The sequence below is a fragment of the Malus sylvestris genome, chromosome 13, assembly GCF_916048215.2.
Source record: "Malus sylvestris chromosome 13, drMalSylv7.2, whole genome shotgun sequence".
NCBI lineage: Eukaryota > Viridiplantae > Streptophyta > Magnoliopsida > Rosales > Rosaceae > Malus > Malus sylvestris.
In genome coordinates this window covers 6,716,458-6,740,872 of record NC_062272.1, presented here as the reverse complement: position 1 = coordinate 6,740,872, position 24,415 = coordinate 6,716,458, and the positions used below count along the sequence as shown (strand labels likewise).

The 24,415-nt window shown below is 38.4% G+C and overlaps 1 protein-coding gene and 2 long non-coding RNA genes across 3 annotated transcripts; 2 read left to right on the top strand and 1 right to left on the bottom strand.

The window, feature by feature from the left end:
- Positions 1-234: 234 nt before the first annotated feature.
- LOC126597589 (uncharacterized) lies at positions 235-5,563 on the bottom strand. Its single transcript, XM_050264384.1, has one exon. The coding sequence runs from the start codon at positions 4,726-4,728 to the stop codon at positions 574-576; it is 4,155 nt and encodes a 1,384-aa protein (XP_050120341.1). The 5' UTR covers positions 4,729-5,563; the 3' UTR covers positions 235-573.
- Positions 5,564-7,104: 1,541 nt separating this feature from the next.
- LOC126597588 (uncharacterized) lies at positions 7,105-7,687 on the top strand. Its single transcript, XR_007614288.1, has 3 exons — positions 7,105-7,131; positions 7,239-7,297; positions 7,395-7,687. It is a non-coding gene; the product is annotated as an uncharacterized LOC126597588 (long non-coding RNA).
- Positions 7,688-17,283: 9,596 nt separating this feature from the next.
- On the top strand, positions 17,284-23,997 carry LOC126597587 (uncharacterized). Its single transcript, XR_007614287.1, has 2 exons — positions 17,284-22,104; positions 23,183-23,997. It is a non-coding gene; the product is annotated as an uncharacterized LOC126597587 (long non-coding RNA).
- The last annotated feature ends 418 nt before the right edge of the window (positions 23,998-24,415 follow it).

Here is a 24,415-nt window from a genome sequence, read left to right as displayed (position 1 = left end):
CCTTGTTAGAAAGAGAGGGGAAATATACGGGAGAAAGGGGGAGTGAAGAAGGGAAAAAAAAGGGTGATGAGAAGCAGTTGGAAGAAATGTGTAGAGAGCGCACATAAAATGGGAACTAGAAACGATTTTGAGCTGCTTTTGTTTTCATACATTATCTTTCATTTTTCCCTTACTCCCGTCACCCTTATGTACCAGAAAATACTATTTTTTTTTTTTTTTTTTTTTTTTTTTTTTTTTTGGAGAACCTCGGCGGTACGAGGGAATTTTATTGATAAGAAAAAAGAAGTTACACCTAGACAAGGGGGGACATAAACCTAACCCTTCATACAACAAGAGAAAAGAAATACAAAAGAAAAGGGGGGGACATGCACCTTACCCCTTTTGAGAAAGGAAATGCCAGAAAAAGAGGGGGGGACATAGACCGTACCCCTCTTGGAAAAGAAAATACAAGGAAAAGACTAGGCGGACATAAGCCCAAACCCTTCTATAAACCTTAAAAGGTAATAACCTGCAAAACAAACTGCAAAACAAAAGGGAATCCAAAAAGGTTAGGAAAAGAAAGGAGAAGACACATCAAGAAAAGGAGACAAACCTGTAGGTTGGCATGCCCAAGAAATTTGAGTGCAGAGGAGGGAGGATCTCAATTGGGGGAGTGGAATGCCAGACAAGTGAAGATGATAGAAGCCCTAAATTGGCTAATTTGTCAGCAACAACATTCCCTTCTCGAAAAATATGAGAGCAACGAAAAACCATGTTCTGCAAAAGGAGAGTACAATTGTTCCAGCGTGTCTGGAGCGACCAAGGGGGAGAGAAAGATCCAGAAGCAAAACATGATATTACACTCGAAGAGTCGCTTTCAAGCCATAAATTTTTCCAGCCTCGCGCGTGGGCCAATTCGACAGCAAGGATGACAGCATGGAGCTCCGCATAGAAAGAAGTACGATGGCCCAAGCTTAGGGAGAAACCACCAAGAAAGTAACCCGTAGAATCTCGAAAAACCCCGCCACAAGCCGCAGGACCCGGATTACCTTTAGCAAGGCCATCAGTATTCACTTTGATCCAAGAAGAAGGAGGGGGGTGCCAAAGAACAGGGACAATAGAAGGGGCTTTACAGGGGTTAGGCGATATTCCAAGAGAGACTAAAAGTTGCCGGTCCAAAATGCCTCGTACATGTCCAGGGGTGAGAGCTCCAACCTGCCTAATCCAGGCCAAGGTGGAGCGGCAGAGACGTGAGAAGGAGGGAGGTTTGCCTTCAAACTTCACTTTATTACGCATCTTCCAAATAGCCATGAGTAAGAAAAACCCTGAAGCTAGCCAGACATTGCGAAGATGTGGAGAAAACCGCTTTGACAGAAAATCAAGCCATAGATCAGAGAGGGAGCCCGTAGGTTGAATAATAGTGCCAAATTGGGTGGCTAGCCAACGCCAAGCACATTGTGCAAAGTCACAACTAGAAAATAAGTGGTCAATAGATTCAGAATTCTTGTGACAAAGTTGGCATATTGGAGCCAGCGGGATGCCTCGGCGCTGAAGTTGATCCTCCGTTGGGAGCTTGTTGAATAGAATCTTCCAAACTAAAATAGAGTAATGAGGTGGGATGAAAGGACGCCAGATAATGGAAGCCCAACTCTTGACAGGAAACCGATGACGAACAATTTCATAGCCATCGGAAAACGAAAAACCACCAGAAGAAGAAGCTTCCCAAATTAAAACGTCTTTATCCTCATCAATTGGAAGAGGCATTTCTAAAATCTCTTTAGTTAGGTCTGGGAAAGTAGAAGAAAAGATAGAAGGAATAACCCATTGTCCCATACGAATAATATTTGAGACCTTAGTACGAGATAGAGAAGGGGCAATCTCTGTTGCACCAACGACGTCCACAATAGGCTTATCCAGCCATTTATCAACCCAAAGGGAAGTAGTAGAACCATTTCCAATCACCCAACGACAATTCTGAAACAAGATATGAAGAATGGATTTAATACCAGGCCATATAGAAGATCGCATATAACTACAAGAGTATAGGCGACCATGTAGCTTGAAACGTTTCCGAATATAAATACTCCAAGGGGAGTCAGTAGTAATAATAAGCCATCCAAGCTTTAAGAGAGCTGTAGTGTTAAGAGAGCCAAGATCACGCAAACCCAAACCACCTTCATTCTTCGGAGCACATATCTGATGCCAAGAAACGGTAACCAACTTCTTGGAGGTTACGTCACCAGACCATATAAAATTGCGAGCACATCGTGAAAGATACCTTAGCAAGGAAGAAGGCCACTTATAAACAGAAAAGCTATGCAAGAGCATACTTTGAAAAACTGATTGAGTGAGTTGAACTCTTCCTGCCATAGATAAAAGTTTCCCCTTCCAACCAGTTAACTTAGCTTTAGCTTTATCTGCCAAGGCTTGAAGATGACTCCTTTTAGGCTTGCCACAGAAGATTGGAACTCCAAGGTAGACAAAAGGTGCTTTGCCTTCTTTGAAACCCAAGCAACTCTCAACCACAGCTTTGCGATGCCTTGAGGTAGAGCCCAAGTAGAAAGTACTTTTTGCCTTATTGATAAATTGACCAGAGGCTCTACTATATCTATCGAAGAAACCTTGCAAGTTACGCAGGGTGACACCATCACTTCTACAGAAAATGAATAAGTCATCTGCATATAGAACGTGAGAAGGAGAGATACAACCTCTTGGAGCAAAAGTTGGCTTAGTAAGCCCATCAAGTTGAAGACGACTCAAGCCCCTTGATAAAGCCTCCTCAGCTAGACAGAAAAGTAACGGAGAGAGAGGATCCCCTTGGCGCACTCCTCGTGAACAAGAGAAAAAACCATGCGGGGAACCATTGATTAGGATAGACAATTTAGCAGATCGTAAGATGGTAGAAACCCAGTCTATAAAACAAGTGGAGAACCCAAAGTTAGTAAGCACCCGCAATAGAAATGACCAATCTAAAGTATCAAAAGCCTTAGCTATATCAACTTTGACTCCTATATTGCCACCACGAGTTTTTTTGTCAAGCACATTGAAACATTCTGAAACTAGGCCAATACAATCAGTGATACGTCGGCCAGGTATGAAAGCAGCTTGATGTGGAGAAATAATGCGTTGAACAACATGAGAAAGGCGAACTGCCAAAATTTTGGGAATAATCTTAAAGAGAAAGTTTGCCAAAGCAATAGGTCTAAAATGAGTCATGGAAATAGCGTCTTCCACCTTCGGTATCAAAACTAAGAAGTTACTATTGGTATTGGGGTATAGCCAATTTGATTGAAAGAATTGCTTCACAAATTGAATAACATCAAAGCTGACAATATCCCAACAGTGATGATAGAAAAAACCTGGAAAACCATCTGGCCCTGGTGCACTGGAAGCACTTAATGAGAAAACTGCCTCCTTAATTTCCTCATCAGTAGGTAATGCAGATAAGAGATCATTTTCAGAGTCTGTGACCATCGGCTGGATGACCTCACAAACCTCATCAATATCTGAAGGGTTGAAAGAAGAGCCGAACAAAGTCTGATAGAAATTAACAATATGGTTCTCAATAGCCAGCGGGTCGGTAAGAAGATTATTTCCATCAAGAATACAATTGATATGAGAGCTGGATGATTTAATACGAGCATAAGCATGAAAGAAAGAAGAATTTCTATCCCCTTTAGTTAACCACTTAACACGAGCTCTATCTTTCCAAAATGCCTCTTGCATTTGAAGAGACTCCATTACTGTAGTCTTGGCGACAATCTCCTCCTCAAAAAGATCATTATTTATACCCTCAATTGAAATTCTTTGTTGAATCATAGAAAGATTATGCCGAGCATTAGCCACTCTGTTATGAACATCACCAAAAACCGAAAAATTCCATTGGCGCAGGCAGGTTTTTAGAGCTTTCAATTTTTGCAGAATGATAAACATAGGACAACCATAGACAACTGTATTGCTCCAGCAATGAGTTACAGTTTCTCGAAAAGATGGATGTTGAACCCACATTGATTGAAAACGGAAGGGACGATGACCATTGCGCAAAACTCTAGAACCAGAGAAAATAAGGGGGTTATGATCTGAGACTACCTTTGGCAACGCTATGCAGTTAGAGTGGGGCCAAGAATCAAACCAACTTATATCACACAATGAGCGATCTAACCTTCGTTCAGTGCGACCACGAGACCTCCAGCCATTAGACCATGTAAAGGCTGCCCCAGATGTGTTCAAGTGGGTAAAGTTACAAGTGTCAGACATGTTACTAAACTCAGCACATGAAGCTTGAGACGGTCTGCCTCCTCCCATCTGCTCGTGGGCACCCAGGATAGCGTTGAAATCGCCAATAGCCATCCATGGAACTTGTGTTTGTGGGCGCAGAGAGATAAAGTCAGCCCACAAGTCTCTTCTTTTGATAGATGAAGTGCTTGCATAAACAAATGTGAACTGGCTTGGGATATGATCAAAAGTACAGCGAACCGTAACCTGTTGATCAGATATAGACAAAACTAAAGGGTCTGCACAAGCCGAAGATGTTAGTAACCAAAGGTTGGGGGCAAGAGTTCCTCTAGAGTTAAAAGTAAGAGCAGATAAATTTAAAGAATCCCAATAAGCAGCTGAAATAGAATTAAAAGTCACCATGGGCTCCGCAATGCAAACCAAATCCGGGTGATGCAACCGACAGATGTTAGAGAGCTCCGTCCGAGAGTCATCGTTACCAATGCCACGGATATTCCAGAAGAGAACCTTCATTTATAACGAGCTGGTAATCCGCGGACCCTACTCGGATATGGTTTATCACAGGGTTGATCAAGATTGGCAAGCTGCTTTTGTTTTTTCTTTTGACTGTTAGATAGCACAGGAGTAAAACCATCCATATCACAGCCTTCTATGTGATTGACAATATCGATGACATCCTTAGCTAATGTCGCAACATGTTCAAAACCAGGGGGAATGCTATGGTTGTCTTGAGGATCCTGCATGCCAAAATTATTTGGGACATCGGTGTTGCCCAAGTGCTGACTATTCTGAGCTACCGTCTCGACCTGATCAAAGCCAGGATGAGTGCTAGAGTCGTCACAGAGATCATGTGGGCCAAGAATATTTGGGACATTGGTGTTGCCCAAATGCTGACCATAAGAAAGACCATTCTGATGATGTGATCCATCTGGAGACAGCGATCCGGTCATAGAATTGCTAATATGAGAAATCCCAGGGGATTGAATACCATGCTCTTCAAATTCAAAGTTATTCACAGCTTGGGCAATGGTCCCTAAGGCCTCATCAACCACCGGTTCAAGAGCATTGTTCAAGGGCTCATCATTACCATCATCCACTGCCTCAATACCTGCAGGCAACAATTGATCAACCCGTTGAAGAGGTTCAGAGGCATGTGACCCACAAAAAACATTAACTGGTATTGTTGTATCTATTTTGGGACGATATTCCATGTGCAGTTGACTGCGAGAGTGATCTCCGGTTTTGTTGTCCCCCATGTTACCACCCTTGCGCGTCCGGCTACGAGAGCGACCTCTCGACATCTGTTTGAGTTGTCTGCAACTATTAGCCAAGTGCCCTATCAAACCACAGTGACTACATTTGGGTGGTAAATTTTCATAAACCACCTCAACCGGGAATACTATATATTTTCCTCTGTTGCAACTTGCATCTATCACAAAGTATAACCAAATAGTATATTGACCTTGGGTTTTATGACAGTATAGTGTTCTTTTGTTCAATTGCTTTCCTGTTTTTCTTTTATATTCTAAACTCTATATCTTCATTTTTTTTCCCGCTTAAACATTTCATCATTGTTCTGTGGTGGTGATGTTTGTATGCATCCGTCCACATTCTCTTACATGACATATAAGCATTTTTCATGTCTTATCAAGTAGCCTAAAAACACTAGAGTATTTCCCCAAAGAGGGAAAAATAGAAAATCTTGCTACTTGTATAGAGACACTCTCAGACCATTAGTTAGTATATGGTGTGTGGACACTCCCTAACTAACAGCGTTTGAATTGGATCGGTTTTCAAGCATAATCATTCCCTTTACGTTCTCTTGCCTCAACTTTTTGATATTCGCATCTCGTTCATTATATGTACACTATTTCCACCTGTAATATAATTTGTGAATTGATTATCTGTATTTGTTTCAGCAGGAACTCTTTTCGTACGAATTATTTGAAGATCTTTAGATCTTCAAAAAGTCTTGTATCCAACTGTTTCAACTAGTTCCAAGATGGAGACTCAAAGCGAGAACCATGATATTGAACCAATTAATCTTGATCAAGAATTGGACCTAAGTGAATCAAGCTTTGATGACACTGGTAGGAAGAGAAAAAGAACCTCAGTTGTCTGGCAGCATTTTGAGGAAAAAAGTTTTTGTGGGGAGGTGAAAGCTGTCTGTAACCATTGTAAAGCTTATTTTTTTGGATCTTTCACCAAGTGACTGAGTTAATTTATGGGATCAAAGTATCCCACATCAAATCTTTATTTTCCAAATAGGTGTCATATTAGGATTGCAATCTGTAAGTGGCTTGAGTCTGACCATGTTGAAGTTAAGTTAATGGCAACAAAGATGTCAATCAAGTTTGAAAAGTATTGGCATAAAATTCATGGTGCTATGGCAATTGCAGCTATTTTGGATCCAAGGTTCAAGATGAAATTGATCGAGTATTATTTTTCTCTTATTTATAAAGAGAATGCTCCATCGGAAATTGAGAAAGTCTTTGACTTGGCTGTTAAGTTGGTCAAAGAGTATGAATTGAAGCATAGACCTGGGCTTCGGTCATCTGAATCTTCTTCTTCAACTAATTTTCCATCACAGTCATGTGATTTCAGAGTTGGTGATCCTTTAACATCTTATGACCAGTTTGTTATGGATTTTACCATCGGTAATGAACAATCTGACTTAGACCTATATTTGGGGGAGAAAGTCTTGCCTAGGACTCAAGATTTTGATATATTGTCGTGGTGGAAGACAAATGGGATTAAATATCCTATTTTGCATCAGATAGCTCGAGATATTTTGGCTATTCCTGTATCTACAGTAGCTTCAGAGTCTTCATTTAGTATTGGTGGTAGGATTATTAGTCCACACCGTAGCCGACTTCATTCAAGCACAATGGAAGCACTCATGTGTTCTCGAGACTGGTTGTGGGGTCAGATGCGAGGTACTTACTGTAAAATTTCATATAAATTATGTATATGTTCAAAAATGTACTATTTTAGCCTAATTTTAATTTTTACTATTGAACCAGATTCAAACTCTACTTGTGTTGAAGATTCTTCATTCGGTGATGATACTGATGTGAATGTGGTAAAAACTAATCTTTATTTTTGTTTTTTACTTTGGAGTTATTGGTGATACTCATTCAATTTCTGCATACTAATTCAATTATACATTTCTTTTGTAGGCCTCTTTTGGTGACAACGAGTCGATGATACTTTGTGATTGAACGTGTTCGAAAGTGTTTAGTTTCGGAATATTTTGGAGCTTTGAATTCTAGTATTCAAGATAATGACTACTTTTTGTTTTTAGAAGCTTTGCTTTTTAATCATATGGATTATAATTAAAGACTTGCTTGGGTGTAGCAGAAAAATATCGTTCGTAAACTATTATTTCAATTATTGGAATTATATGAGGACTTAAATGATTAAAATAGGGAAATGTATGCTAAAATGTACTTATAATGGTGTTTAATTGTCAGAAAATGAAAATTATGACAAATTTTTCTTTTGTAATTTTCAAATTGTTAAAAAATTTAATGTAGACGGGCGAAAAAAGGGTAAATGGGTAAAAAAAGGATAAACGGGCGAAAAAACGGGTAAATGGTTATGCTTATGGTTAAATGGGTAAACGGTTATGGTTAAATGGGTACACGGTTATGGGTATAACCATTTATGTAATTACCCAACGGGTAAACGGTTATGCGGGTATGAACATAAACGGTTATGGGTAAATAACCGCGGTTACCCGCCCGCCATAACCGTTGCCCATCCCTAAATGTGGTTCAAATTCGCCTTTAGCTAGAGAATATAAGACCTCTCACTTACAAGTGAAGAGAAATATCACTAGACTATGGTATTAAATAACAGTTCTGAATTTTAAAGCAGTAAATTTAAGAAGTCGAATATGTCTTTGTCGATTATATGGAGACAATGTCGCCGTTGCTCACTTTAGATGGAGTGACTTACACTACTAGCAAGTTGATGGCTCTTCATTTCTTTGTAAAGCTTTAATTTATAAGGTTTTTTCACTAACCCCCACTAGTCATGAGGGTGGTTAGACTAATTGTGTAAAAAAAGGACTCTGTTTTCGTTGTCCCAATCACGCTGTGTGTTCCAAATTCATCATGTGACGCCATGCCAAAAACTTCACACACATTAGTCAAGCATGTCACAGTGGGATCCCAAAAGGTGTGGGTGAGTAATATTAAGGGTACAAGTTAGAAATACAGTTAGTAATACAATTAGTAAGTTTGTTAGTATTTGGTTAGAGTTGTTAGGTTTTCTTTTATAAAAATAGAATTGTGTATTCTTCATTTTTCAGTTAATACAAATCATATTTCTCTCTGTAAACTTTCTCTCTAAAATCTCTGTGTTCATCATTCTTCATCTTCCTTCTTGATTTTCTCTTCGATTCTCAAATATTTCAATGTAGTTAACATGGTATTAGAGCCGCCAGGCTCACGTCATGGATTCTGGTGGTTCCTCTTCCCATTATTTTTCATATGTTTCTAGCTTAGTTCTTTTCAAATTTTCATTAGATGTTCGGATAAGTTTCTGGGTGCTTCCGCGATCGTTATTTTACTTTTGGTTTGATTTTTCTTGACTGTGATCAGAGATTTCTCTACTCCGTTCTCCACTTTGGATCAGAGTAATGTTAATCAGGGTTGGGATATTATCCAATCGTCGGCCTGTGATTCCAATTCCAACATGGTTTCTGATGTTCCTGATGCCAAGAACATGGTCGAATGGTCCCGGATCATCTGTTTGCTGGGCTCGAGAAGATTCGTTTCTTTCGCTGTCAGGTTGAACTCTGTTCTTGATTGGATTCTTGGAGATCATAAAGGTTTGAAGCCTGTGACAATCTTTCTTCCGCCAAGCTTGGAGCTTGAAGTGTATCCTTCCCCTTTGCTCGAGAAGATTGTGAGGTTTCATATTATGCCTTAGAGGTATACAACCAGAGAGCTTGAATCGATGCCTGCTAGAACACTGCTCAGGACCTTGCTTCAAGATCAGTGTTTGTGATATTTGGGGGATTTGGATTCAAGAATATTGGTCATTGCTACTTCCGTTGTGCTATCTTGAATGGTTGTTGATCTCCGGTGTGTTTTCTGGGCTTTGTCGCTCAAGAACTGAAGATTCTACACTTAAACTGTTTGTTTGATTGTCTCAGTGAAAAAAAAATTGTTTTAATTTGTGTATTAAGGTCAATTTCCATTTACTGATTCGTAGAATTGGAAGGCCAATTGCCATTAATTGATTGAAAAGAAAATGAAGGTTGATTGCCATTACTGAAAGATTGATTCTTTGATTGATTGTTGGGTATTTTACACTCAAGAAGACCGAGTGCCAAGAGTGTATTAGTTTTCGATTCTGGAAAAAAAAATTGCATTTGTTGAAACTGTGTTCATTGGTGAAGATATGGCATCAAGCAATGTTAAAATTGAAAGTCTTTTGGGAATTCAACAAGGTGAATTGTCGTGAAATGTGAATGAAAGGTGTGATCTTAAAGATGGGTTTTGATGGTTTTGAAGATGGGTTTTTGGATTCTCGTCTCTCTACTTCACTGAAATTATGCTTTGTTTCTTTTGTTGGGTTTGGTTTTTTATACAACTCTTTGGCTTGTACAAGTTTGTGACTATTCGGATTATGGTTTGTGCCAAACTGAGAAGTGTGATATTTGAGAAGATTGTTCTGGAGCTTACAGAGGAGTTTGTGCAATATCTTTCCTTATCATAGCATATAATTTTGAGTCTAACCAGCTCAATTGTTAGCATATATCTACTATAAGTCAGGTTATACGATGAATTTTGAAGAAGTTGTTAACAGTAAATCCCACGAAGGGGTAATTCCATGATGTGAGTAGATAAATCCTACGAAGGGTAGAAGAAGTTGTTAACAGTAAATCCCACAAAGAGTAATTTCGTGATGTGAGTAGGTAAATCCCACGAAGGGTAATCCTACATAGATGTTGATTTTTTGTTGTTGAAATTATGAAGGCTGATGCTATTGTTAAGAGTAGTTGTTTTTTGGTAAAATCCACAAAGGGCAATCCCGTTGTACTATAGTTAAGGCTGATGCCACGCTATAGTTTGTTAATTTTCTGTTTTGAAGGCCGAAGCCAATGTTAAATGATGTTGTTAACGGTAAATCCCACGAAGGGTAATCCTGTAAGAAATTGTGATAGCTGGCATGAGAGTGTGTTACAACTTTATAAGAGGTTGTTCTTTGATTGAAGCTCATGCGAAAGGTAGAGGAATATTGGACTTTTGGATGTGTGCGGCATAGTTCATGAAATTGACCTCTTAACCACCGACCTATTTTGCAAGGGATGAGTGTTGCAGGGATTCTGTCACACACAAGTTACTTTCTTAATTTGCCCACTTGAAGGTTTTCTGCCATATATGAAAAGGATTGCCAGGAGGGCAAGATTGCAGAGTAGAACAATATTGAAAGGTTAACTACGAACAACTAGATTGAAAGAAGGCAATTAAAGGGTAGCTGAATGCAAGGTTTTTTGCCATATTGTTCTAGACATGGAATGAATTTGAAAGGTGGATGAAGTGGGATTGCAAGATTGCATATGGTTCAACTCTGTGTTCTGTTTTTTGGTTTCATAGCAATTATTGTAGATGTTCTTCCAAACTCAAACTGGGTTTCCCCAGTTGAGATTAAGGGAAAGTATTAAGGGTACAAGTCAGCAATACAGTTAGAAATACAATTAGCAATACAGTTAGGCCCTGTTTGGCAGATCGGATAGAGGATCGGATAGGACTAATTATACGGACGCGGGTGTTTGGCGTTCACTCGTACTAAATAAGCGCCGGATTAAATTAACCGGTGTGCTTATTTAGCACGGTATACACCGGACTAATAAAACCAACCAAAAGGCCGGGATTATTAGTCGGCCCTCTCTCTCTCTCGCCTTCTCTCGGCCCTCTCTCTCTCTCTCTCTCTCTCTCTCTCTCTCTAGGCGTCGTCGTCGTCCTCCCCCCCCCCGTCACCTTCTCTCACCATCGTCGTCCTCCCCGTCGCCTTCGTCGTCCTCCCCGTCGCCGACGTCGTCCTCCCCTGCAACTGGGTCTTGCAAAGAAGCATGCACTCTCTTGGCCGGCATGGTGTCTGGGAAACCTCTCTTATCAAAACGCCAACAAACTACTCTCTTTCTCTCTGTCAAACCGCCGCCAGTCCATTCCACTTGCGATGCTGCAGTGCAGGAGGTAACCTTGTCAACAAATCGTTAGTTTGTTTCGTTTGTTGCATCTTGATTTGGGTTGATGTGGATCTGATGACTCATGGTTGCTCACCAGATGTGCAGGCAGGCGGGGAAGAAGAAGGGAGAGAGAGGGAGGGCGTTTGAGGGGTGCGGCGGAGAGAATGGGGAAGAAGAAGGGATGGTTTCAGATTTTTAATTTTATTTTTATAAGTTTAATTTAATTTTAAGTTTGATTTTGCCTATCCGGTATAAAACCAAACACAGTATAAATAATACGGTCATTAGTCCGATACTGCACCAAATGCCCGACTAATTTAGTCAGTACTATCCGGTGGCTATTTATCCTATCCGACAGAAATAGTCAGTACAGTCCGGGCTGCCAAACGAGGCCTTAGTAAGTTTGTTAGTATTTGATTAGAGTTGTTAGGTTTTCTTTTATAAAAATAGAATTATGTATTCTTCATTTTTCAATTAATACAAATCATATTTCTCTCTCTAAAATCTATGTGTTCATCCTTCTTCATCTTCCTTCTTGATTTTCTCTTCAATTCTCAATTATTTCAATGTAGTTAATAGGTAAGTCCTCCACCCGCCAGAGGCCTTACCATAGGTCTAAATTAGGTGAAATTCTTGCATAAGACGCCCAATGGGATTCATATGTAGAGGTGTCACGTACGGATATCTATACGCTAAAATTTCTACTACGTTAAGCTTCATATTTTACATCATACAAAAACACGTCCAATAGTCATACTAGTCTAGTAAACAAATCCGTCTTCATCTCATTCAACGGCCCCTCAATGCCCATAAAATGCCTCCTCAATGAAGACAAAGGAATCACACTCAAAAGTTCAAAACTCAAATTACTGAAAAATTGTAGATGATTACTACGCCGACGAACATTCACCAACCAGTATTGTTTCCAAATATAAGCATAAATCATATGCTAATTCACACAAACTTTTCATTAAAAAACACCAAACCGATCGTCATTGAATCTTGATCATATATCATCACTAAAAACCACCAAACACAACGACACTTATTTAATAAGAAGGCTTCTTGTTCTAAAAGACTGACATAACTTAGAAATTACAAATGCATTTGTCTCCACTGCATTCTATCTATTAAATCCTCACAATACCCAGAGGGCAGTTTTTAGTCGCGTGGTATTTCTCCTTTCCACAAGATTCACAAGGACCATATCAAAGTTTGGCTTCTTCTTCTTCAGGTGTGAGTCTAGTCCCAGAGCCAGCAGCCCTTCGTTCATTGACTTCTTCCACTTTGTTTGTGGTTCCGATGTTAAATACCAACCAATAAACAAAAACAATAACAACATAATATATATATATATATATATATACATGCCCTTTAAGGGAAGGGATCCCATTTTTCAAAAAAAATGAGAACACCCTCTTAACCATTAGATTTAACTTTAATTAAATTTTGTGGTTGAGATTAAATCACAGGTCACAAAATCTCTCAACCACATGATTTCATTAAAGTCAAATCTAACAGTCAAGAGGATATCCTCATTTTTTTTAAGGGTAAACTGTCGGTTTACCCCCTGAACTTTCACCTCACTTTCGATTTCCCCCCTGAACTTTTCTATTGGAAAATTAAGGACTCAAACTAATTTTTTTAGCCAATTTGCCCCCTACCGTTAGTTTTTCATATATTTCATCCATATTTCCGTTAAGTGAGACCATGTGCACAACATGTGAGGATAGTTAAGTCATTTCACTCTTAAAAATGATTAAAAACTGAAAATAAATAATAATAAAAAATTTCCCTCTATTTTTTCCCGCTAATTCCTATCTTCAATTTTATTTTTCCCTCTCATTCCTATGCATGAGAAATGACATATGGTGTTATTGTCTTCATAAGTAGCTAAGTTAATCTTTTTCTTGAAGCATATACTACCTTTTTTATTTTCTCTAACAAATTAATAATTTGACAAATACTCATGGTGTTATTGTCTTCAAAGCAGTACATTAATATAAGAAACATGTCCATAAAAAAGACTAGGGTTTCTTATATTAATGCACTGCTTTGGAGACAATAACACCATTAGCATTTGTCAAATTATTAATTTGTTAGAGAAAATAAAAATGGTAGACAATAACACTATATGTCATTTCTCATGCATAGGAATGAGAGGGAAAAATAAAATCGAGGATAGGAATTAGCAGCAAAAAATAGAGGGAAAGTTTTGTTTTTTTTTTTATTTTCAGTTTTTTAATCATTGTTAAGAGTGAAATGACTTAACTACCTTCACATGTTGTGCACATGGTCTCACTTAACGGAAATATGGATGGAATATATGAAAAACTAACAGTAGGGGGCAAATTGGCTAAAAAAATTAGTTTGAGTCCTTAATTTTCCAATAGAAAAGTTCAGGGGGGAAATCGAAAGTGAGATGAAAGTTCAGGGGGTAAACCGACAGTTTACTCTTTTTTTAAATGAGAATCCCTTCCCTTAATTCCTATATATATATATATATATATATAGAGAGAGAGAGAGAGAGAGAGAGAGAGAGAGAGAGAGAGAGAGAGAGAGAGAACCAAAAAAGAAAACAAATCAACAGTCGGTATATGAATTGGCTAAATATTTAGATGTTTATTCTTCTCGGAGATGGAGGCACTCACAGTAAATATAATGAAACAATTATGGGGTGTGTTATCCACACATCCATTTTTACTTCTCACACATCCTTGTTAATTTCTGTCCGTTGATCTTCTTCAATTCATCCGATCCGAGGGCCGAAAACCAAAAAAGATTGGAAGAAGTAAAAAAGGGTGTGTGAATATCATATCCCAACAATTATATGTCAAACGCGGAAATGAGCATTGAAAAGCAACTAGAATTAGGAAACATAAGGAAACTACAAAACTATGCATGTACAAATAGTCAAACTATTTAGCCAGTTACACAAATTCCCAGGCAGCTAATCCCTGGCACGATTTCAATGGGAAGCAAGCTTAGACATAACGACTCAACATATATTTTCTCGATTTCATTCAAATACTGCAAACAGAAATTTTACTACATAAACCCTGAAAGTAATAACTGCAACGATAGTTGGGTCCAACTGAGTTCTAATCCAATGGACGGAGAGATGTTATAGCATATCGGGTGGTATTAATGGGATTTGGATTCCATTTAGATTCTTTTTGTGAGGATTCTAGGAATCCAAATGACTTATCCATTCATCATATATCGTGCAGTAAAAAATCATTTTAATTTTTTTATTTGAAATTAAATACAAACAGTTTCTAATGAAAGTTGGTTGCACAATATACGATGAATAGATAAGATGTGAAGACCTAAAGAGGATCCTCACAAAGAGGATCCGGAGAAGATCCTCATCCGTATTAATGTAGCCAATTTACCAGTTTCCAGGAAGGAGATGATTTTGTTTGGATTTAATATTCAAACTTCTAATACAACGGATGTCGAGACTGATAGAGTTATTCCTATAGAGAGTAAATATATTGTTTGAAATTCCTCTTCTTCTGATTGGTATAAATATATCGTTAGTAATTAATAAAAACCTTTGAGCTCATTCTCTTTGAATTTGAAAAAAACTCCTCACGATTATAGCCTAACAAAATTGTTTTGAAACATAATATTTTCAAATTTCAATAGAGGAGCATATCCTACACAAAGAAAAAGATAGTGGTAATCATTGAGGCCCCATTGATTAGCAATGAACATCATATAGCAACTCTTGGTCAACTTTGAGTAAATTAATTAAAGGAAAGTGGGAAATCAAAGAAAGAAAACCATTTATAGGGTTCCAGCCTTTTGAGCAAGTTATTATCTGGTCTCATTATTCACAGTGGACCTTGTGGCCAAAACTGCTTAATGTCTAAGGAGCAAGAGGATACTAGTAAGCAAATACTTTTTAAGTCGTCTTGTGGAGAGATTGTACCTTGTAATTAGGATATATCCTATCTTTCTATCCCTCTCGTTTCAGATATTCCTCCCGTTGTATCCAAATTTTGGCGTTCATTTGAAACCCAAATTTTTTTGTTTTGGGGTCTCTTTCTTTTATATTGGTAAGTTTATCAGAATATTGGGCTTTAGGGTTTCTCTTGGTTACTCTTGGGTTATGATTGGTGTTTAGTTGTATATTCCTGTTAGGCCCAAGTTTTAATAACAATTACCGGCCCCTACTGGGTATATTAGCATGGTAGAGGAGAAGGAGAAGAGAGAATGGTACCTAGGGAAAAGAGGAGCTTAGCAGAGGCCGCGAGGCCATAGGACCCAAACAACGTAAAGGCCCAACTTCTTCGGTATGGAGTTGAAAGGTGACGTCGGCCTTTGTGTTTTTCAAATGCAGAATGATACGATATAATTATAGTACATGTTATATGATTTAACAAACGTTAATGGGAAGCCTTTTCGTTTGACTATTAAATGTGCAAAACAGAGCAATTAATCCAAATGCATGCGTCACAATGTTTTTTCAAGAGACATTTACGATTTTGATTTTCTTTTAGTTGTTTTAAAAATAGTGCTAAACGAGCCATAAAGTTTATTAAGCCGAAAACATGCACATTCGGGTAGTGATAATACTTTTACCCTTTGGATTATTGTCTTCTTCTACTCATTGGTTCTCCTTTGATATATTCAGTCTAAAAGCAATTTACACTCAAAATTGGCGAGGTCAATAAAAACTAGAATAGTCATGTGTCGGTCCTTAGTGGGCTCGAGATTTGAAATTAAAAAATGAACAACAGGATTTAAGTGGTTCACCCCTCAAAACTAGATTACATCCACTGGGTCTCTTGAATAGATATACTACCTTGCTACATATAGCACTCGACTTAATACAATCTAATTTCTCACCTAACTCGTCCGACCCTCTCTAAGGAATATTTGTCCTCCTTATATAGGCCATTTTCTGAGCCATCAGTCTCTGAGCTCAAATCTATCACTTCCTTTGCATTTATGTGCCGAATGCATACATTTGACATTCTAGCTGTCCCTCCGCCCTTTGGCTGACATGTGGCAAGGAGGTGACATTTGTGCAGGTCCACTTGTGTCCTTTTTTGGGACGATACGACCTAGTGCCTTGCTTAGCCCTAGGGTTGGTGTAAACCTATACCTGAGCGCCCTATCTGTTAGTCTTTACGTCCCTTTGTAGGCATTCATCCACTCGATTAGCCGTCACATGGCTTAGAGTTGATGCTATAGTAGGCCCACCTTCTATTCCTAGGACCTCGTGCCACAAAGCTGTTAGTGCACCAACTTGCCCCTTATCGGTCGGAAAGTACATTATTAGGAAGCACTTGACTTACTTGTTGATAGGACATCTAGAGCCATGGGCTCTTAAAGCGCTCGACTTCATCTTTCCAAGTTCTTCAAGCCTTAACCTTCTTTTGTGCTGGTGTTCCTTTAGGCCTATCGAGGTCAAGAAGGACCATGCGTTAACAAAAACTATAAAAATAAAAAAAATAAAAAGGAGTTTTAAGAGGAGTGTGAGAATTTTGTTTAATGCTTCACCCTTGTCATCTTCTTTCACCTCCAAATCTAATAAGTGGCAACCATCTAGCTAGCTAAATTTTTTTATATAAACAGTATATGAGGTTCATAAAGTAAACATGCATGCATGGTAAGAAAATGGATCATACGTAATTAACGATTAACAAGAAAACAACAAAGATATGAAAATTTTTCTGAGTCAGAAGTATGGTATTAAACGTACATCAAAGATATGAATTTTTTTTTGAGTCAGAAGTATCGAATTTTTGTGAGTCAGAAGTATAGTTCTATTAACAGTGTAAATCATTTCTGTTAGTTTGTTAACGGAATGGCTAAGTGTTAGTTAGTTTTGTTAGAGTGCACATGTCACTAAGTTTTGACAGCTGGTGTATAACTATATATATACTTACTCAACTACTTGTAAAGATAAGATTTTGCAGATTAAAAAATACAAGTGTGCATTACAAGCTTTTCACTCTTTTCTCTTTCTCTCTTTACTCTCCTTTTGTGCTTGTTCACTTCATAATTCTCAATCTTCTTGGAAATCATGATTTCTCTTTAGTTATCATGGTATCCAGAGCTTTGGTTCAGTAAATCGGAGATGAGGATCCTGGTTTGCTGATTAAGCAGTGGAAGAATTCGTTGTGCAATGTAGCCGATATCTGATTGGATCGCTTCGATTTCTTTTTTTTGTCGAATGATTGAAGTTGTGTTGTGCGAATCAGGTTTATGCTTCTCTGCCAATTCTTCGTAGTTATGATAGATCTTTGTGGATTTTTCAGGAGTTCTCTATTGTTGGAGTTGAATTGTGGCTTGAAGATTGATCTGGTGAATTTCTAGGGCACTGAGCCTTTAATTGATTGTTGAATTTTTTGTTGAATCTGAGAATTTTGAGCACGAAGCTCTCTGATATATAAGATTTGTTTGTACATTATGTATACGAATTGGAATTTGTTGAGAAGTATAAGGCGATGATTGATCTGGTGAATTTCTAGGGCACGAAGCCTTCAATTGATTGTTGAGGTTTGTGAAGATCTGAGTAATTTAAGCACGAAACTATTTGATTTCTATAATTCATTTGTTATTTTGTCTGTGTGTGGTGAATTAATTTTCTTAGCATGAAGCCTGTTGACAAAATTAGAGCACGAAGCTCTGCAGAAGGAAGAAGTGTGTGCTTGATCCAAAGTGGTGTGTTGCTATAATTACCATAATGGCTATGAATGCTATCAAGATGGTTATGATCTGTTTGATCATTTTGATGGTTTTTCAGTTTGTTATCCTAAGTTTGTCTTTATTGAGTATAGTGGAATTACTACTGAGGTTACACAAGCCTATAAGGAATGGATAAAACAAGATAGAGCTCTTGTTAGTTTGTTGCTGGCCACACTAGGTGATGAAGCTGTGGAGTATGTCGTAGGATGTAAGACTACTCATGAGGTCTAGACAAATCTTTAAGATCGGTATGCTACAGTTTCTAGGGCTCGGATCAATCATTTAAAAACAGAATTGCACACTATCAAGAAAGGTGCTGATATTGTGGAGAAGTATATGCTCAAACTCAAAGCTCTTAAAGATCGACTCACTGCAACTGGGGAAGTAGTATCAGACAATGATCTCATTGTAGCTGCTTTAGCTGGTTTGCCTGCAGAATTCAACGTGATTCGTACTGTCATTGTTGCTCGAGAGACTCCAATTTCTTTAAAAGAATTTAGAGCACAATTATTGTCTGCTGAAAGAACAGCTGAGGAATCACAATCCACATTGACTTTTCCCATGTCAGCTATGTACTGTCAGGGTGAATCATCTAATGTTGCTTCTAATTCTCAGGGGTCTTCTCAATATTTCAATAGTGGATATGGATTTGTTAATGAATCTAATAATGCGTCTCAGAATTGTGTCTCCAGATCAACTGGTGGGAGTGTCTCTCAAGCTGACTTGCCTCAATTTCATCAACAAGGCAATGGCAATTTTCCAAGTTAGAGAAGCTATCAAAATTATGGTGGGAATAATGGAAGGTTTAATAACAGGCCAAGGTATAATGATGGCAATTCTGGGAGGTTTACTGGGAGTTCAAACTTTTTCTCTGGAAATTCAAGCAATCATGGAGGTTCTAATTCTGGCTCAAAGGGAAGTTCTACTTGGCAGAACTGGAATGGCAACAATGGTTCCAAAACTACATTAATTCTTGAATGTCAGATATGCAATAAGCGTGGTCACACTGCACCAAATTGCTACTCTTGTTGCTCTTATTGCTCAATCTAGCTTTGCTTCTTCTTTTTCATAACCAAATTGGGTGCTGGACACTGGTGCCACACACCATATGACTACTGATCTGGATAACTTGACTTTGGTTACTCCTTTTGATAGCAATGAAAGAATAACAGTGGGCAATGGTGAAAGGCTTCCTATTGTTAACACTGGTTTGGGTTTAACTCCAACTTCATCTAAACTTTTAACATTGCAAATGGTCTTACATGTTCCTAGTTTGGCTGCTAGTGTGACATCCCACATCGCCCAGGGGAGTGGATCTTGTAAGCTTTATAAGTATATTCTCATCTTTACCTAGAACGAGGCATTTTGAGAGCTCACTGGCTTCGGGTTCTGTAGGAACTCCGAAGTTAAGTGAGTTCGTGCGAGAGCAATCCTAGGATGGGTGACCCATTGGGAAGTTCTCGTGTGAGTTCCCAGAAACAAAACCGTGAGGGTGTGGTTGGGGCCCAAAACGAACAATATCGTGCTACGGTAGAGTCGAGCCTGGGTTGTGGTAGGGGCTCGGGTCAGGATGTGACAATTTGGTATCAGAGCCAATCCCTGGCCAGATGTGTGCCGACGAGAACGCCAGGCCCCTAAGGGAGGTGGATTGTGACATCTCACATTGTCCAGGGGAGTGGATCTTGTAAGCTTTATATGTATATTCCTATCTCTACCTAGCACGAAACCTTTTGGGAGCTCACTGGCTTCGGGTTTCGTAGGAATTCCGAAGTTAAGCGAGTTCGCGCGAGAGCAATCCCAAGATGGGTGACCCACTGGGAAATTCTCGTGTAAGTTCCTAGAAAAAAAACCATGAGGGTGTGGTCGGGGCCCAAAGCGAACAATAACGTGCTACGGCAGAGTCGAGCTCGGGTTGTGGTGGGGGCCCGGGTCGGGATGTGACAGCTAGTCTACTATCTGTGTATCAGCTATGTAAAGATAACAATTGTTATGTTATTCTTGATGAGTTTGGTTTTTGAAAGCAGGATAAGGCAACAAAGAAAATCATCCTAAGAGGAATGAGTAGTAATACTGGCTTGTATTACATTCCTCAACAACAATTCTTCAAGTATTCTAAGCTTTTGGATACTACACCTCAAGAACTTTTGGGGTAACTTGTGAAAACTTCTATATGGCATCATAGGCTTGGCCATCCAACAAATGAAGTTCAAAATAAAATGCTTAAGGATTCTGCAATTTCTGTGAGTGTTAACGTTCATCCTTAGATATGTTCAAGCATGTATAAAGGGGAAAATGTCTAGATTATCATTTTCTTCTAGTAGTAATTGTAAGATCCCACATCGCCCATGGAAGTGGATCTTGTAAGCCTTATATGTATATTTTCATCTCTACCTAGCACGAGGTCTTTTGGGAGCTCATTAGCTTCGGGTTCCATCAGAACTTTGAAGTTAAGCTAGTTTGCGCGAGAGCAATTCCATGATGGGTGACCCATTAGGAAGTTCTCGTGTGAGTTCCTAGAAACAAAATCGTAAGGGCATGGTCGGGGCCCAAAGTGGACAATATCGTGCTACGGTGAAATCGAGCTCGGGGTGTGGTAGGGGCTCGGGCTGGGATGTGACAATTTGGTATCAGAGCCAATTCCTGGCCAGAAGTGTGCAAACGAGAACGTTGGGCCCCTAAGGGGGTGGATTGTAACATCCCACATCGCCTAGGGAAGTGGATCTTGTAAGCTTTATATGTATATTCCTATTTTTACCTAGCACGAGGCCTTTTGGGAACTCACTAGCTTCGGGTTCCATCGGAACTCTGAAGTTAAGCGAGTTTACGCGAAAGCAATCCCATGATGGGTGACCCACTAGGAAGTTCTCGTGTGAGTTCCCAGAAACAAAACCGTCGGGGTCCAAAGCGGACAATATCGTGCTATGATGAAGTCGAGCCTGGGATGTGGTAAGAGCCCGGGGCGGAATGTGATAGTAATAAGTCAAGTATTCCATTTGAAAGAGTATATACTGATGTATAGGGGCATTCACCCACTTTGTCTGTTGAAGGTTACAAGTACTATGTAATCTTTGTTGATGAATGCACAAGGTTTTTTTGGATTTTCCCTCTTGTGAATGAATGTAATGTGTATCAAGTGTTTCTTAAATTTCATGCTCTTTTTGTGAATCAATTTAAAACCACTATTAAGTTCTTACAGTCTAATGGGGGATGAGAATATATGAGTGGTTTATTTCAAAAGTTTCTACAATCACATGGCATTTTTACATTTTCTATCATGTCCATATACACCAACAAAATGGGTTAGCAGAACGAAAGAATAAGCATGTCATAAAGACTGTTATCACCTTATTAAGTGCTACTTCTTTACCTCATCAGTTTTGTTTTCATGCTTGTAGTCATGTTGTCTTCCTTATAAATAGAATGCCCTGTCATAATTTGCAGATGTCTTCTCCTTATGCCAAATTGTTTGGTCAATCTCCATCTGTAGCAAACCTTAAGGTTTTTGGTACAACAATTTATCCTTATTTGAGACCTTATAGTGCTAATAAGTTGCAAGCAATGAGTGATCAATGTGTTTTCCTGGGATATTCAATTGGTTATAAAGGTGTTTTGTGCTATAATAGAGTTACAAAGAGGTTATTGTTGTCTAGGCATGTAGTACATGATGAAGGTGTTTTTCCTTTCAAAGTATCTTATGAGAATAATCTTAGTTCTTCACTGCATAATTCCACTTCTCAGAGAAAGTCATCTCCAATAGTGCCTATTATTTTACCTGGAACTTCACACGTGTCTAAAGAACAACTACAGGGTAATAATGTGGATAGTTACAGTATGGAAGTACCATCCTTGTCTTCTCAAAGTTCAAATGCATCTACCAGTTCAGAAAATGTTCCTTTATAAGCTACTACTCACCTACTACTCTACTATCAAGCTCTACATGCTCTCAGATATTGCCTATCCATGCAAGCCCTCCAACTTAGGTATCTTTTCCATCTGAAGATCTCTCTCATACTCTTGATGTGTCTAGGGATGTATCAGTGCATTTAGAGAATGATTCTATGTTACATAATCTAGTCATTTCAAGTACTAGGTCAATTGTTTCTTCTGGACATAATATGGTTACAAGGTTAAAAAGTGGAGCAATTCAAAGACAAGATTATGTAGCTTATCATGCTCATATTTCTGATACTCAAATTAAATTTCAGTTTCATGTTGATGATGTTGTTTTTAGTGGTTTTACTGTTGTATTTGATATTCATGAACACTATGAGCCTTCACACTATAAACAAGCTATTATGTCTGAAATTTGGAGAAATGCTATGACAAAGGAGTTTACTGCATTACAAAAACAAGGTACTTGGGAATTAGTACCTCCTCCAGAAAATAGGAATGTGATTGGGAGTAAACGAGTCTATAAGATAAAAAAGGACCAAGAAGGAAAAGTGTCTAATGCAAAGCTAGACTAATTGCCCAAGGCTACAGTCAAGAACAAGGCTTAGACTATGAAGAAACCTTCAGTCCAGTAGTTAAACATATAACTGTCAGACTTGTTATGTCACTTGCTGCAATGTACAAATGGGAATTAAGGCAATTGGACATAAAAAATGCATTTTTACATGGAGAATTACAAGAAGATGTCTTTATGAAACAATCCCAAGGTTTTCAAGATTCTAGGTATCCTCATCATGTATGTAAACTTCTCAAATCTTTGTATGGACTGAAGCAGGCTCCAAGAGCATGGAATAAGTTTACTAGCTATCTTCCAACTTCGGAATTTCAACCTTCATAGTCAGATCCAAGTTTATTCGTCAAAGTCATTGGCAGTGATGTGGTCATTCTCTTACTTTATGTTGATGATATCATCATCACTGGCTCTTGTTTCAAGTTAGTCCAGACAATCATTGATGATTTGGTTAGTGTGTTTGACATGAAAGATATGAGAAAGTTGACTTATTTCCTTGGTTTTCAAGTTACTTACAGAGAGAATGGGGATATATTTCTCAATCAGTCAAAGTATGTAACTGATCTTCTTAACAAGGCATGAATGGTGAATTGCAGACCTTGTTCCACTCCCAGTTAACCACATACTCAAGTATTGAAAGATGAAGGAGATCCTCTTGATGATCTAACTATGTATAGGAGTTTGGTGGGAGCATTGCAATATTTGACCTTTACTAGGCCAGATATTGCATATGTTGTTAACTATGCATGCCAATTTGTGACAACTCCTACTGAAGCTCATTTTTGTTTGGTGAAGAGAATTCTAAGGTACTTAAAGGGTACACTAACTTGGGGACTTACTTATTCTGGTGCTGAGAATCTTGAACTATATGCATATAGTGATGCTGATTGGGTGACTGATATTAATACTAGGAGATCTACAACTGGATATATCGTTTTTCTGGGTTCTAATCCTATCTCATGGCAATCAAATAAGCAGGGAAGTGTTTCTCGCAGTTCAATAGAGGCTGAATATAAAGCTTTAGCAAATGCAGCAGCTGATATTGCCTGGATACGATTGGTCTTAAGAGATCTTCATGTGTTTCTTCCTTCTGCACCATTGCTGCATTGTGATAATCTTTCCACATTAGTTTTGTGTTCTAATCCGGTCTTTCATACCATGATTAAACACTTAGACATGGATTTTCATTTTCTTAAGGAAAGAGTACAAAAGGAGATTTGAAAGTTCATTATATTCCCACAGAAGCTCTGGTTGCTGATGTATTGACTAAGGGGCTTCACATTCCTTTATAGTTGCTGATGTATTGACTAAGCTGGTGTATAGCTATATATATAGTTGCTCAACTACTTGTAAAGATAAGATTTTGCAGATCAGAAAAATACAAGCGTGCATGACAAGCTTTTCACTCTTATCTCTCTCTCTCTCTCTCCTTTTGTGCTTGTTCTTCAGCTTCATAATTCTCAATCTTCATGGAAATCATGATTTCTCTTTAGTTATCAGGTTCCAACTTCATAGACAGAAATTTTATTAATTATGTTTCATTAGCCGACCCCACTTAGTGGGAAAAGGCTTTGTTGTTGTTGTTGTATGTTTCATTAGATGTTAGTCGCATATAACATGACAGATACATTCATTTGTTCCTTGTAAATTATAGAGTTGATTCTGAATTCTTGATTCTTGAAGATGCTCTAATGGTATGACCTAAAAGCTACCTGACATTTCCATTGGAAGGGTTAACATTGAATTATCAATTTTATTTTTGAGGGGGGGGATATAATAATATATTTATTAAAAAACGTGAAAAATTTAGAATAATAACTTGTTTGGAA